The sequence below is a fragment of the Battus philenor genome, unplaced genomic scaffold, assembly GCF_028537555.1.
Source record: "Battus philenor isolate CCGP_79_NKW_IND1 unplaced genomic scaffold, ilBatPhil1.0.hap1 SCAF_17, whole genome shotgun sequence".
Taxonomy (NCBI): domain Eukaryota; kingdom Metazoa; phylum Arthropoda; class Insecta; order Lepidoptera; family Papilionidae; genus Battus; species Battus philenor.
In genome coordinates this window covers 9,414,402-9,428,717 of record NW_027181679.1, presented here as the reverse complement: position 1 = coordinate 9,428,717, position 14,316 = coordinate 9,414,402, and the positions used below count along the sequence as shown (strand labels likewise).

Genomic DNA, 14,316 nt, shown 5'->3' with positions numbered 1-14,316 from the left:
GCGCGGTTGTCTGCGCTATGTAATTTATTTACTGTATTTAATTTAATAAAATAAAGTAATAGAATTATGTATATGAAAATGGTATCTTGAAAAATAACTAAAAGTACGAAAAAAACTAGTCAGTGGTTAGTAGTAATTATGCCTATTGTAAATAAATGTTATGTACAATGACACATTAGTTAAGAAGTATGAACTAAACTTGATTATAAATTGAAAAAAATGGTAAACTAAAAATTGCAATGTATTTCTATTTTTACGTGCAGCAGTAGAGAAACAATCTTATATAAGCCACACTTTGTGCATTAATTGTTTAGGATTGCCACTAATCACAAACAAGTTTCTAGAGAATGGGCATCAGCGTCCTCAGTGTACCATAATACAACATCACGATTGTCAACGCGCCTACCAAGCGTAACGATTATTGCATAGATGTTTTTGGGTGCAGAGGTGCTTTGCAGTGGGCCTCTATGGATTGAAATGATAAAAACGACGAAAATCCAAAAATATATTCAGAATATACACTATCCAACAAAATGTCAGAAACATATATGATATTATGGAATTGATACAACTCTGGAACAAGTGCGTTGTAGAGATCTTGGACCCCTCCAAAGTACTGACGACGAGTTAAACTGTTGTGTGTAAATAAAAAGTCTTACAAAATTGTTCAGCATTATTGATTTCCAGACACTTTGTCGGATTGCAACACTTGCAACTTTGATGATGAAAATATTCATATTTATAACATATTCTATAATACGGATTTTTTTTTTATCAAAAATTTAACTAAAGAATATTTAAAAAACATAATTGTACAAATTTTCACAGACATTTTAGACATTTTCATTTTCTACTCGCAAACATAATTTTCTCCGCTTCGTAAAGCTTCTTTAGATGAAAAAAATAAATTAAGCGTCAGTCTGGGATCTGGGAGCGAGCTAACAATAAATCTTGCGTCGATTGAATATTTTAATGGGATTCTTGCTTCAATTCATAAATTAAAATCAGATGGAAATAAGTAAAACATAAAAATGTATTAAATATTCTAACCGAGGATTAAATGTTTAAAACGTAATTACATAAACTGTCTGTACATATTATTGCAAAGAGCGTTCTAGGTGATCCAAAAGTTAGGCGACCTCCTAATTTAATAAAGTAATTAAAAAATCCTAAGTTGAGAATTCAAAGGAATTTTTAAGCTTAGTTATTGTGAAGACTTCCAGGTTAAGTGCCTTCGCCACTGTCACTTGAAACCTGCTGATTTAGTAAGCAAGAACAAGCATAGGATGTCAGTTCCCAGCACATAAGGGCGTTGTCAAGGTTACAATCAGGAGTTTCGTCTTTTGTTGCGTATAGGTTGATTAATGTATATTTTTATTGCCGGTTAAATGTATCATATTAATAATTACACATTAGTGTACTCGGCGTACGATACAACGGCTAGAGTAACATACTGCTAGAGTAAAAATATATATTTAGTTGAATTATGTTCTAAGTGTTTTATTTAATCATGCTGAATAATAATCAGAAGAAGAGAGAATAATAATCAAAGTAGACAAAATAACAACGGAAAATTAGGTCTATAATATTTTAACAAAGGTACTTCGGGTTTAATGTTCATAGTTTATGTAAATATCAATAGAATTACTCGTTTTCATTTCGAGCAAAACCACTCAATGGATAATGGAATCTAGTCGAACGGTGTATTTTCTACGGCAAACATCAGTGAAAGGCTATACACATTATCCGTTAGATAAAAAGAATATTGAACGAAGGAAATATTATTTTAAACGATATTATCAGAAAAGTGATTTTATGAATGTGAATATTGTCGAAGATTTATATCTAATATATTTCTAAATTAAATAACTGGTCTAGACTCCAAAAGTCAGACACTCAGTTTTTATGTTATAAATTATAATGAGTACAACAGATTTTAAAAATGTGTATAAGCACTTTTAAACTTTTTTGAATCTACGTTATTGTCTTTTTAGTATTTACAGATTTCACTGGCGTTAAGAGGATTGAATTAACTTGGTACATGCATTGTTACCAGATTGGGATTCTTAGATCGTTTACGTGGGCATCTTATGGAGTAACCTGGTACAAAAATCTTCGAGAATGGACATTTTTTTTTGGCTTTGGCTGTTAGGACCAATAAAAACTGGCGTCCCAATCTGTTGAAATTGTGGCATGTAGCAGCCCTAACCGGGATTTCTCAGAGGAATTTTCGAGCTTCGATACTTTAAACGAGGTTTTTAGCCAAGCACTCCTGAGCCCTGCCCTCTCGCTCTGATGGTATCAGCAAATGTCTATTGGAATTAGCCAGCAGTGAAAGTTAGGAAAAGAAACAAGTAAAAATGTTATCAATTTTTATATGCTCTCGTCGCTGTTAGGTTACTACTTCTTCGTCGCCGTCATTAGCCTTTTTAACATTGTACAAAAAGAAATATAATAAAAAGTTAATGTAGAAGAAATTACCTCATTAACGCCTCGTACAATAGCCCTCATGGTAGCATTTCTAGGTCCATCAACTGTCCTTCCATCATCCGTTGGTCCCCAAGACGCACTATATATATGAATCTTGTGAGGTTCGTGCCCCATGGAGTTTGCCTCTATCAAATCCGTCATGTACGGCTGGTCCAGCATTCTGATACCTGTTTTAACATATCAAGCTTTTAACTGTGAAAGTGTTTTATCTGATACTACGTTATGTATTGGCTTTTTGTGTATCGATATGAGATAATATATTCAATTGAAATATACTATGGTATATTAGATAAACAGTGTTATATTTATCAATATGGCGCAGGTATAGAAAATCTGCACTACAAGTAAACATGATGTAAATCTCGTTTATATTTACATAAATTTTATATTAAAAATATAAATATTTAATATAATATTTTAAAAAACGTTCTACCTTTTGAGGTTTTATAAATACCACAACAAACGTTACACACGTCGCATAAATGTTAGCCCTCCAGCTCAGAGCAACGGCACGCTTTTAATAATATCTTGTTTAACACGATTTCAAAATGAGAAAAAGAATACCACCACAACAGACCACAACAAACGGTATCCTTTCGTCCTTTTATAATATTCTTTCCGCGGGTGTATACCTTTCTATTCTCAGATCCTTATTCAGTCCTATGCAATAGTATGAAATGTAAAAAAAACACCTGTTGAGATTTGTATTGCAAGAATATTTATAACAGTTATAAAGCAAAATCGTAGAGGAAAGCATAATAGCATAATATTAACATTATAAGAATTTCAAGTCCCGGTAATGTTGACTCCATATTTTTAGTTTATTGTGTTTATTCAGCAAGCTTTAGACTTAAATAAGACTAGATTTTCTATTGTTTGAAACAACAAGTGGGACAGCGGCAACAAATGTCTATTGTTTTTTGAACCTTTATTATATATATTAAGTAATTTTGAAAGTTATTTATAAGATTGCAAAAGTTATTCGAGGATTCATTTCTAACTTAAATAAAAGTAGAATTCAGAAATTTGTCGTTAACAAGGTATATTAATATAAAAAAATTCTAATAAAGCCAATCATTCGGTTCATCAGAGCATAAGTTAATGCTACGGTGGCTGTATTGAGTGTACATCAATATTCTTGTAAAAGCGTGATTTAAAAGTTAGCTATTACGAACTATGAAAAGTATCAAGTTATTGTCGCGTGTGACTTTGTAAGAATAAATAAGTAGAAAATGAAAAATAATATATATATGTACTTGAGATTAAATTTGATATTCAAGTAGTTTACTTTCTAATATATTAGTTTATAACAAATAGAGTTATTTTTGTTCCAATTACATATCGGAGAAGTATTTATAACGTCTCCCGCTTTCCTAAGAGCCAACTGCCTTGTATCAACTTTAGATCAGCGACCACATGGTTCATCGCTGCCCACAAGATCTATGTTCGCCCATCGCAGAGCTTCTAAGTTTTTAAAATATTAACTTGACACTTAGAAAAATAATCGTATAGTTTAAGTTTTATTCATCTTAGATTTGTTTTCATAGACGATTTCACAGAGGTTTAAACGACTTACTTCATATATACAAGTAAATTTAATTTTTATTAATTTTTACATACTTAACTTAAAATTTTGTTATTAGATAGACTAAAATAAGCTCAAAAATCTAGTTCTTTAGTACGGTTATGAATTATTAGCTGTTCAGAAGGACTTAACACTGTCAGAAATAATTGCGCTGTCGCATTCCAATAATAAAATTAATATTCGATATTTCAGAGTAGTAACTTTATTTTAAATTAAATCTGAATTAAATAAAATAATATTGTGATCTATAAGGGCAGCTTACGCGACATTTTGATTGCACAATGATTTATAGGTATATAATATTATCGAAAGATTTTTTTAGCATATTATAATCTTTCTCTCTTTATATCTTTTATTATTCTTATTTTATCTCTCTTTATCCCTATGAGTTTTCACAAGTTACCAGTATACTTATAAAAAAGATGAATAAAATCGGTAAGGTCCATGACCATAGGGAATAGGCATTATTTTTTTATTTATAGTTAAGAATTAATATTTACCACGTCCATCATTTGTAAAAGAGTATTTTTTATTAATGTCTGGTTATTCTTTTTCTTATTTCCATTATAGTTACACAAGTACATAAATTATGCAATGATAAAGATTTTTTATTGAAATTTATTATCTATGTTAGTGACGTACAATTGTGAGTTCCGTAGCATTGGATCTGTCTATTTGTCTTTTGTTAAATTCTGGTACGTGAGAGTTGTAACCCTATGATCATCGTTAACAATTGGAACCCGAGAAGGGCAGCAATAAAAGAACTCTGGTGTTGGTATAGAAAAGCGTGATGTCAGTGTAGCACCAGTCTTGTCCTGAGCCGCGCCTTTGGCGGGAACAGTTACGTCTCTTCAAAGTACTGTCGGTGATAACCCTTCCCTCGTAGTTAATTCAATGTCTATTTTGTGCACAAAAGATTCCCCTCTGAAAATTGTTTTTTTTTGTAAACTCAACTAGCGTCTATAATTCCGCAACACTCGCAGTACATTCATTGGCGTCGCTTATTTGTGAAAGATGGTACTCACCAGCAACTTTGGAGTGATAAGCTACACCGACGCCGCACACGCCATTGTCACGTGCTGCGGATACCTCGCCCGCGCAACGTGTTCCGTGGCTACAAAAAATACAACGTAATAAGAAACTTGTAAAAATGTTCTGGTATATGAATGTTTCCAACTGAAATCGCTGTAAGTTAACGCCCGACGCAGCTTATGATCTTTTTTCTTTGACCACTACTTCGCTCCTCTTTCCTAAGACATGGTTATTATAGCACTATGATCAACTTTTTCAGTGTAGAAGGAGGAAATGGTAAATAAATTAATGTATGTCACATTCATAAATCAATAGTTTTAGAAATAATTAATAACATATATGTATATACATACACGTAAATGTATATATATATATATATATATATATATATATATATATATATATATATATATATATATATATATATATATATATATATATATATATATATATAATTATATAATACTGAAACGAAAATAGCATAGCTTCACTGTACGAAAATCGGTGGTAAGTGTCAAGATTACAAGTTGAAATACTGTCGCGAAGTTTTTGGTTAGTACAAATGTTATTTATCTTTATTTATATTTTAAGTGCATAGGTGATTAATTCGATTAATGGGCTCTATTTTTATTTTAAATTTTAATTAAGTTATTTTTTACGCGTGAATGTTTGTTTTGTGAAAAGTATCGTTTTTTTATTGAGTAAGTAATTTTTCTTGTGTAAATGTAAAATAGTATTATGACATTTGATGATAATCTACACCAGATGTCTGTTATACATTTGTGTATAACACAAATAATACGTTTGAAATCCAAAAAATTGCGAGTGAATGTAAGTCTTAAAATTTATTCCGTCTGAAATTATTCCAAAGTAAAGATGGAGATGTAGAATTCATGTATGTACATAACTTGAGCGCTTTCAACGTTTTAAGATGCACGAATAAAATTCTTTGAATACATTGGGTGTATTATACTGTCGCAATGTTAAGCTCTTTATGTAGCAAATACGTTGATATCCAGAGACATTCCATTCACACTTTTTATAGAAGATTTAATAGTAGTTTAAATCGATCTTTTTGTATCAAATAACAAACAAACAAATGTATACTTTTAACGCTATCTTAAATAATTTTGTCATCAGATATTTTTATACTACAACTCATAATAAGTAGTGGGCAGGACTGCAGAACAGATGATCGCTGGGGTTTTAAGGTGTGGAGACGGACTGACAAATGAAACGTATCTCTTTTATCCACATGGTAGACAGACTTTTAATGGTCATTGAAGGGTAGATGCAGACCGCTTCTACCCGTACCAATTACAAATCTGTGGGGAAGTCTATTACAGCAGTGAATGCCCTAAAACTGAAATGACTATGACACGGTCTGCGGTAGCAATGATATGCTTCACAAGTTTTTTATTATTCCATCTGTACTTAAAAATTCAATTTAAAATTATCTTCTCTTTTGATTTAATAAAATAACGTCAATGCATATCTGTGATATCGACTTCTTAACTTTAGTTTCGTTTTTACATGTGGATAATATGTAACAAAATTAAGTTTTTTAAGAAAATAATTTTATTTTTTCAGATTAATTCGCTTCCTTACTTCAAATATAAAAACTGAGAAGTTAAAGAAAGTTATTTTAGAAATTAAACTATTGACACTGAAAAAAATATTTTAATCTTGATAGTTAAATAAGACTTTATGCAAAATAAAATGCTTGTAAATGAATATTTTAAATCTAAAATTTTGATTCTATCACTGTAAATTATAAAAAGCTTCGAAGTTCGTTACATAATTAATTGATTAATTCCACGCCCAATTGGACTCGCGCCGTTTTAAGCGCGGCTGTAATTAAAAATTAAGCCTGGAGATTGCTTTTGGTTGTTAATCAAAGCGTTACCTGTTGAACCAGTCGTCAGTGTACCGCGGATAAGGGTATGGATCATTGCTGCTAAAATCGTACGAAGCTTCTGCGTTCTGAAACAAATTGATTTATTAATTCTCCACCCTCACTTGAAAGCGTCCGGATATATTTTACAAATTATATCTAGGCTAATAAATTTAATACATTGTGTTATTTTAATATTACGTAGTTAAGTGCAGGTTCTCTTGCATGATATCGTCATTGTTTCAGCCAGTAGACTCACTCAAAAGGTAAACCCAAATATTTATAGGTTGATATACCATAATTGCTGCGCTTGGCTTGCGGGTTGACGATCGCACTGTGGTATTACGACACGCAGAGGACGCTACCACCCATCCTCAAGAAACTTGCTTGTAGACAGTGGCAATCATACATAATTAATGCAATTAATGCAAGATTGTATCCCAGTAATCAAACCCGTGACGTACGATCGCAAGTCTTAGTTCTCTACCGCTGGGCTACCTCATCAGAAAAAAATTGTTGTGAGAACATCGCTTATAAAAGCAGATGTTAGTGTCGTTCAGCGGGTAGAGTTAGGATGCGCTTTGTTATTCTGTTAAAAAAGCTGTTAGTAAGTCGTCTACGTAAATATCTTCTTTTCTTTAATTTTATCTTTAATTTTTATTTTAGCGTCAAATATCTGTAGAACTTATTCAGTCTATGAGTATAGTCAATAATCTACCACCGATCTGCATAAAACCGAACTCTAGATCACAGTCTATTTATATCTCCATTCATGACATTGTTTTAAATTTATTTAGAAGTAAATACAAAATTATGTACTAATGCAATGTTCTAAACTTTTTTCTCAACTTGTGTAGCGGAATATAGCGATTCTTTACTTCCTATCATATTATCATGCATAGGAATCAATATACATACATAGATGCCTGATAAATATTACCAAGTTATTAAATATATTTTTTTAATAATCTGTTATCTAACAAACTTGACTTTATTTGATTCAACAGCTTTGTCAGGAACGATTTATATAAATAACTATTTAGAAGGTATGTAATTAGCTTTTTAAGTCTACTAAGTAATACTCATTAAACCTTGGCATATTATATTTACAAGTATAAACCGACTTTGTGGTTTATTTATGTGATAACATAGATATATAATCCAGCGAATACTATTGCGAATACCAGAAAAAAAATCAGGATTAAAGAGTAATACGTTGTATGGTTTTATTGAAGAAATTTGAAACAAAAGCGCCTTTTGTACTTAATTTTTTTTTACGTATGATTTTGTATGTTTATTGATGTACAATAAAAAGTAAATAAATGCTTTGAAACAAAAAACATACGCATGGAAAGTACAAAGCCTTTTATAGACAATTCTTGACGGCGCAATTCTTTATAAAGCTTTTTAGCGGTTATACTTCAAGGAAGTTAAAAATCTTTCTTAAACTTTAAGAGTGCTTCTTGGGGTATAATATGGAGAATAAAAATCCCGGTAACTCGACTTCAAGAGACCACTTAATTCTTTTATCTACAGTATGAAGTTTCACGCTACGGATCCGTACAAAAATGTATTATTTAAAAATGAAAGTAAGCTTATTATTATCAATTTTACTAATTTGGATATATTAACTTTAGATAAAAATTAAAGCAAAAAAAAAACAACAAAATGAATGTTTTATTAATGCATCAAAAATACTTACGTATTTTATTTTTTATTGTAGATTTTACCGTACCGATAAATATTCTGCAAAAGTTTTGTGGATGGTATTACACCATCATAACCACAACAGCTAACATAATCATGTTTGTAATATCTTTGTAAAAAATAAGTAAAAAATAATAATAAGCATGTTGCTATAAGCTTAATATTGCCATAGGCTAATGGAAAATAATAATAAATCTTAATCTACAATATACTTATATAATACGCGACATAAATCTGCTACTAAAGACCGTTATCGAAAGTACACTCATGTGGTGTAATCGGCATATTTTCTACACTGCAATACCACGATATACTTTTTTCTTTTTTTTAAAATTGCTTTTTTTATGTCATTATAACCAGCCAGATACAAATAGTAAAATTAATAGAGTAAATTCATAGAGATTTTATCGCATGTTTATACTATCTGTGATAAGACTTTTTTGACCAACTCCTGAACAAATTTTTGTAAAAGTATTCAAAAATAGACTGAAGACTATTGATATTACAAATCAAAGCACGTTTACAGATATAATTGAAATACCGTTCAATGACAAATGTCAAAGGCATCTTTGTATATGAAAGAGTACGATTAGATTACCTCGTACTCAGACCCAATTAACAAGATTAATTAATTGCAAAAGGGAATAACTCATGTAATGGCAATGTTAACATAGATTCCATTAACAAGTTTGTTGATATTTGCTAATGAATGTTTATTTAATGAAAATAACATACGACGAACTTTGTAAATTATATCTAACTCTTTTTAGTTAGGCGCCATGTTAGTTCGCTACTAATGCAATAATGTAATGAATTTATATACAAAGAAGAACTAAAAGGGATTATTATAAATATACAGTTTTACTTTATATTGTCTGGTTTATAATTAATATAATGTCGATTATTTTTGTCTTGTTTTATTTATTTATAAATGTTTACTTATAGGCAAGCAGAATTATGACCAGAGCTCTATACACCTACACTAAATGTTCAAATTTATACAATGTCATTTAAAACTTTTGATAATAAATATATAGTTTTATTGTTAATGTGCATAAGGAAATTACTTAATTAAATATTAAAACTGGTTTTGTATTTATATTGACAACGTAAACAAGATTTTTATTAACTTGAATTAAATTTAACTCATAAAGTTTTTTTCCCGAAAATTACTCGGAGAGCTTTTGAGTATAACACGGCGCTAGGGTCATGAATAAAACATTTCCATAATCCATTCCACAGAGAAGTAACCAGGTTTCGCGACGAGGTGATAATAATACACAGATTTTATTAACGCCTCCCGGAATATAAATAATCTAATTACTTACGTAGTTGTACTTCAGGTCTGGATGCATATAATCGACACCTAAAACAGAAATGTTATTTTTATTTACTAATATGTTTGTGCGTTCATGATTCTTGAAGAGATGTATCATAATCGCCACGCTTAGCAGGCTGGTTGACCATCATAGTATGGTGTTAAAGGACGCATCTACTTTTATTGTAATTTGTGATATTAGTTGTATATATCTATAAAGTTTCTTATGGAACGAAATTATCTATTATATATAGTACAGTAGATGTCGATGCGTAGTTACGAGTTAAAATATTAAAATTTTAAAAAAAATAGAACATTGTAACAAAATTACCCATTTAATTACTTATTCGTAAATATGGTTTTATATGAATTAGGTTTTTCGCTAAAAATATTAACTGAACAAATTGTTTACATACATAATACAAAATAAAGGAGCCATATACATACAGTATTTTATTTGATTCTCTTACACCAATACATACCGTCATCCATAATGGCAGTGGTAACATTTACTCCCGTATATCCCTGCGCCCACGCCGCTTCTACATTCAAGTCTAACTTTGGTTTGCCTCCATTTTGTCCGGTGTTCTTCAAATACCATTGCAATGGAAAGTATGGATCACGAGGTTCAGCAGCTGGGACAGGTTCTGGTACTCTCAGGAGACGAAACCCTCGCTTGACTCGCTTGAAGCCAGTTTGCTGCACTGCTGTGTGGACCTGTTAATTAAGTTGCTATTTTAAAATAGGACGCGGAAATCGATTTGACAGTGTCGTAAGTTAGTAATTTTAATTTATATCTTTGTCATGTTTACAGAACCAAATTTAAAATTTCACGAAAAAAGCATTTAAAAACGCGCAGATGTTGTCAACAACTTTCTGAATCGGTCTAGTGGAGGTATATCATTTAAATGGACCGGTTTGAAGCGGCCTACACCCAGCTTCTTCCGGTGACATTTATGTTCTGAATCGGGTAAATAGTAATGATATATGTATGTTTTATATCGACATACACTAGTTAAATATTGCATTCATATATATGTCGATAAATCAGAGAAAAAACTTGTTGCTAAAGGACATTTAATTTTGATTTAGACTTAATATTTTGTTGGGTTGGTATCCATTTTAATGTAGGGGATAATTTATTTATTAGCCAAGGATTCAAATGATAAGTGGTACCTTCATATGTAACGTACGTAAGTAAATATGTAGTTAGCTTGCGTTGTGTGCGTTTTGGAGTAAAAAAATCATAAATTCAAATTGTCCACAAATTTTTGTAAGGTACAAATAACAGGATTTCCAATAATAATACTCATATAAATCTTTTAAATATTAAGGGGACCGGAATGTTATGTATCTTTATTTAGTTAAATTGACACAACTATATTTTTAACAAATTTTTATTTCTTATCAACAATATCTTCATCTTCGTTATCAACAATTTTTTACCATATATTACAATACAAATATACAAATATAAACATACAAATTTTACAATGTTGGAGCGGTAAAAATCAATCGGCTTTTCTTTAAAATATTAACGACATTATTTTCCGGTCCCCATAATATTTTAATAAAATGCTCTTTGAAATATATGCGATGCGTGACATTAGGTACTTGATAGTTATGCTATTGAAAGTGAAACATATTTGATTCCTCGATGATATATACATGTTGAAAGTGCTCACCAGTGGATGTTGCTTGAGTAGGCGTGTGTGAGCGATGGAGCGACGAGGGCGTGCGTGGGGCAGCCCGCGATGCGCGAAATGCCATTCCGTGTCTGAACTCAGCACCTGAATTATAAATTGCAATCTACAGTATCTATTACAGAAAAAAATAACGAAGAAAAAAATTAGACGGTACATAGTCGATATATATACGACAATCCGGTCTATATACATAATAACATTAACATATTTAAAAACATATCGAAGGACGTAAGGTAAACAAAGAATTAATACCTAGAATTTATACCAAGAATTAATAACTAGAGAACGATATAAGCTAGTTATATCGTTCTCTAGGTTTTATGAAATTAGTAACAGTTTTGTGGACAATTGTGTGTATTATAATACATCTAAGGACTCTAAATTGTCTTGTAATAAATTCATGAAATAAATCTAGCAAAAAAAATCCATCCATCCATCCATCCATATCCTTCATATTTCTATCAAATTTTGTTCTCCAGTCATTTTTCCCATGACGTACACAAGTAGTAACTTTAAATGATCGTAAGTCGATCAAAAACTGAATGAATAAATAAACGATAATACTGATCGTGGACTGAGATTTACAATCATGGGCTTCGATGGGACTGCCACTGCCTACAAATAAGTTTCCAGATGGTGGGAAGCAGTGTCTTATGCGTACAATAATACCATTCTGCGAATGCCAACCAGACTGCCAATGATTTCGGTATATTCCCCCAAATAGTTATTTTTGGGGGAGACCTATGCCTTGCAGTGGGCGTTTACGGGTTGAAACTACGACGACTATTAATTTATTGTATATTCTTATATAAAATTTATTCTAAATTGCTTTATTGATAACCTTTATTTATTCGATAAACAAACAGTTACTTATTAAGAGTTGTGACATGGACTTTAACATTAAAGTAAAATGTTTACAGTATATGTTTGTTAACAACATCCTGTAAAATCATCTAATAAGTAACAAAACAGAAATACACAAGAACATTTATTTAATAAGATATAAATAATAAAATTATTGCATTTAATCTAGTGATTTTTACGCATGTACTCTATACTATGCTATGAGGTACACAAACGTATATTTTTAATTTGCGAAGTAATTGTAGATGTTTTTGATATTTTTTTTTTGGTATCACTAAATAAAAATACAGGCGCCTATAGCGTTTATAGGCAATAACAATAAGACTTTTCCGAAGCGACCTCTTTCTTTTGTTCCCTGTTGAAAATAGAATTCGATCTCTTTACTAGTGTTCGCTTTCAAATCTATTTATATTAATTATAAATATTCTGCGGTAAATATAAAGCGGGGCAGATAAATGCCTTTTGGACTGAATTGTGCATGTATCATTTACTTCTTTTTTCAGTTGATGGACGCCCACTGCAAGGATAGGTTTTCTTCAAATATCGTCACGATGATCGGTCTTGCACTGCCCATATCCAGCGATTTCTCGCGACCTAACCTAGGTCGTTGGTCCACTTAGGCCTACCCACGCCTCGTGTACTGGCTCATGGTGGGCACTCGAGAACATTGATAACAATGACCATGGTAAAAACTCGTCTGAGTATTTCATAGGATCTCCTCAGATTAGAACGTTTCTATCAAATTGGGCCTTTATAGCATTCTTTCCATTATAGTTTGAATAAGTAAATGAAATTACGGAACTGCATATTTTTCGAAATTATCTCATTGTAGCAACTTTGAATATAATCGTGTAATCATTAAGTATCTATTTACAGAACTTACAGAACATAGCAGTTTACGGCTAAAGACTACGCTTAAAGGGGGGTCACCACCAGTAGCTTCCATTGTTTTAAAGTTAGTTTACGAAACATGCTTATAAATGGCTACATAACTTTGTTCATTGGAATGCTTTCGTCTATTACAACTTTCTTTATATAAATGTAAATATAAAACCAATAACCTTTCTTCCGCCAAAGTCACGTTAGTGACCATGAACAAAGGTCTGCGAAGATTACTTGAACGCCGTCGCTTGACCGTGAAATATGGGGTCAAGTTTACCATCGAACTACTTTAAGAGTTCCGTAATAGCCTTTCATATTGGATTAGGTTAAGTCAAGTGTAACGACGTTCGCTAGTTCGTGTAATGGTCAAGGGTTTTTCCACAACTAAACAAGTTTATTGAATATTTCATCGCGGAGAGTTTGAACGATAAATGTGTAGATATTTGTATTACCTTGATAAATAATAAATTTTCTTTATTGAATAATTATTTATATCAAACCAAAATACATGTACTATTGTAATACAGGATGATTGTTTATAGGTATTAAAACTTTAAAGGGGTGAACGTATAGCTCTTTTTCTACCAATTTCAAACAAATTTCAAAAGCTTATAAAGATATTATATATAACCTTATGAAAATGTAATAAAAAATGTTTTCAAAAATTGGATTGCTACGTGTATATATTAGAATCAATTACTGTTCTCTTTCTGATCCTGTAGACTTTCTACTGCCACAAGTTAAATTAAAAATACTAAATAATAAATTAATGTCACATATTTCAAAGTGATCATTCTATCCCGTGTAAATTAGAAATAGGTGTAAAAAACTTTAAATC

The 14,316-nt window shown here is 31.0% G+C and overlaps 1 protein-coding gene across 1 annotated transcript in view; it reads right to left on the bottom strand.

Annotated features, from left to right (window-relative positions):
- The window catches only part of amon (amontillado), a 47,092-nt gene that overhangs the window by 8,201 nt on the left and 24,575 nt on the right, over positions 1–14,316 (bottom strand). The window contains exons 3-8 of the mRNA XM_068763286.1: positions 11,712–11,816; positions 10,509–10,743; positions 10,037–10,074; positions 7,014–7,090; positions 5,101–5,189; positions 2,482–2,657 (exon numbers count right to left, since the gene is read on the bottom strand). Of these exons, the coding sequence (XP_068619387.1) occupies positions 2,482–2,657; positions 5,101–5,189; positions 7,014–7,090; positions 10,037–10,074; positions 10,509–10,743; positions 11,712–11,816 (720 nt within the window). The remainder of the gene's footprint in view (positions 1–2,481; positions 2,658–5,100; positions 5,190–7,013; positions 7,091–10,036; positions 10,075–10,508; positions 10,744–11,711; positions 11,817–14,316) is intronic.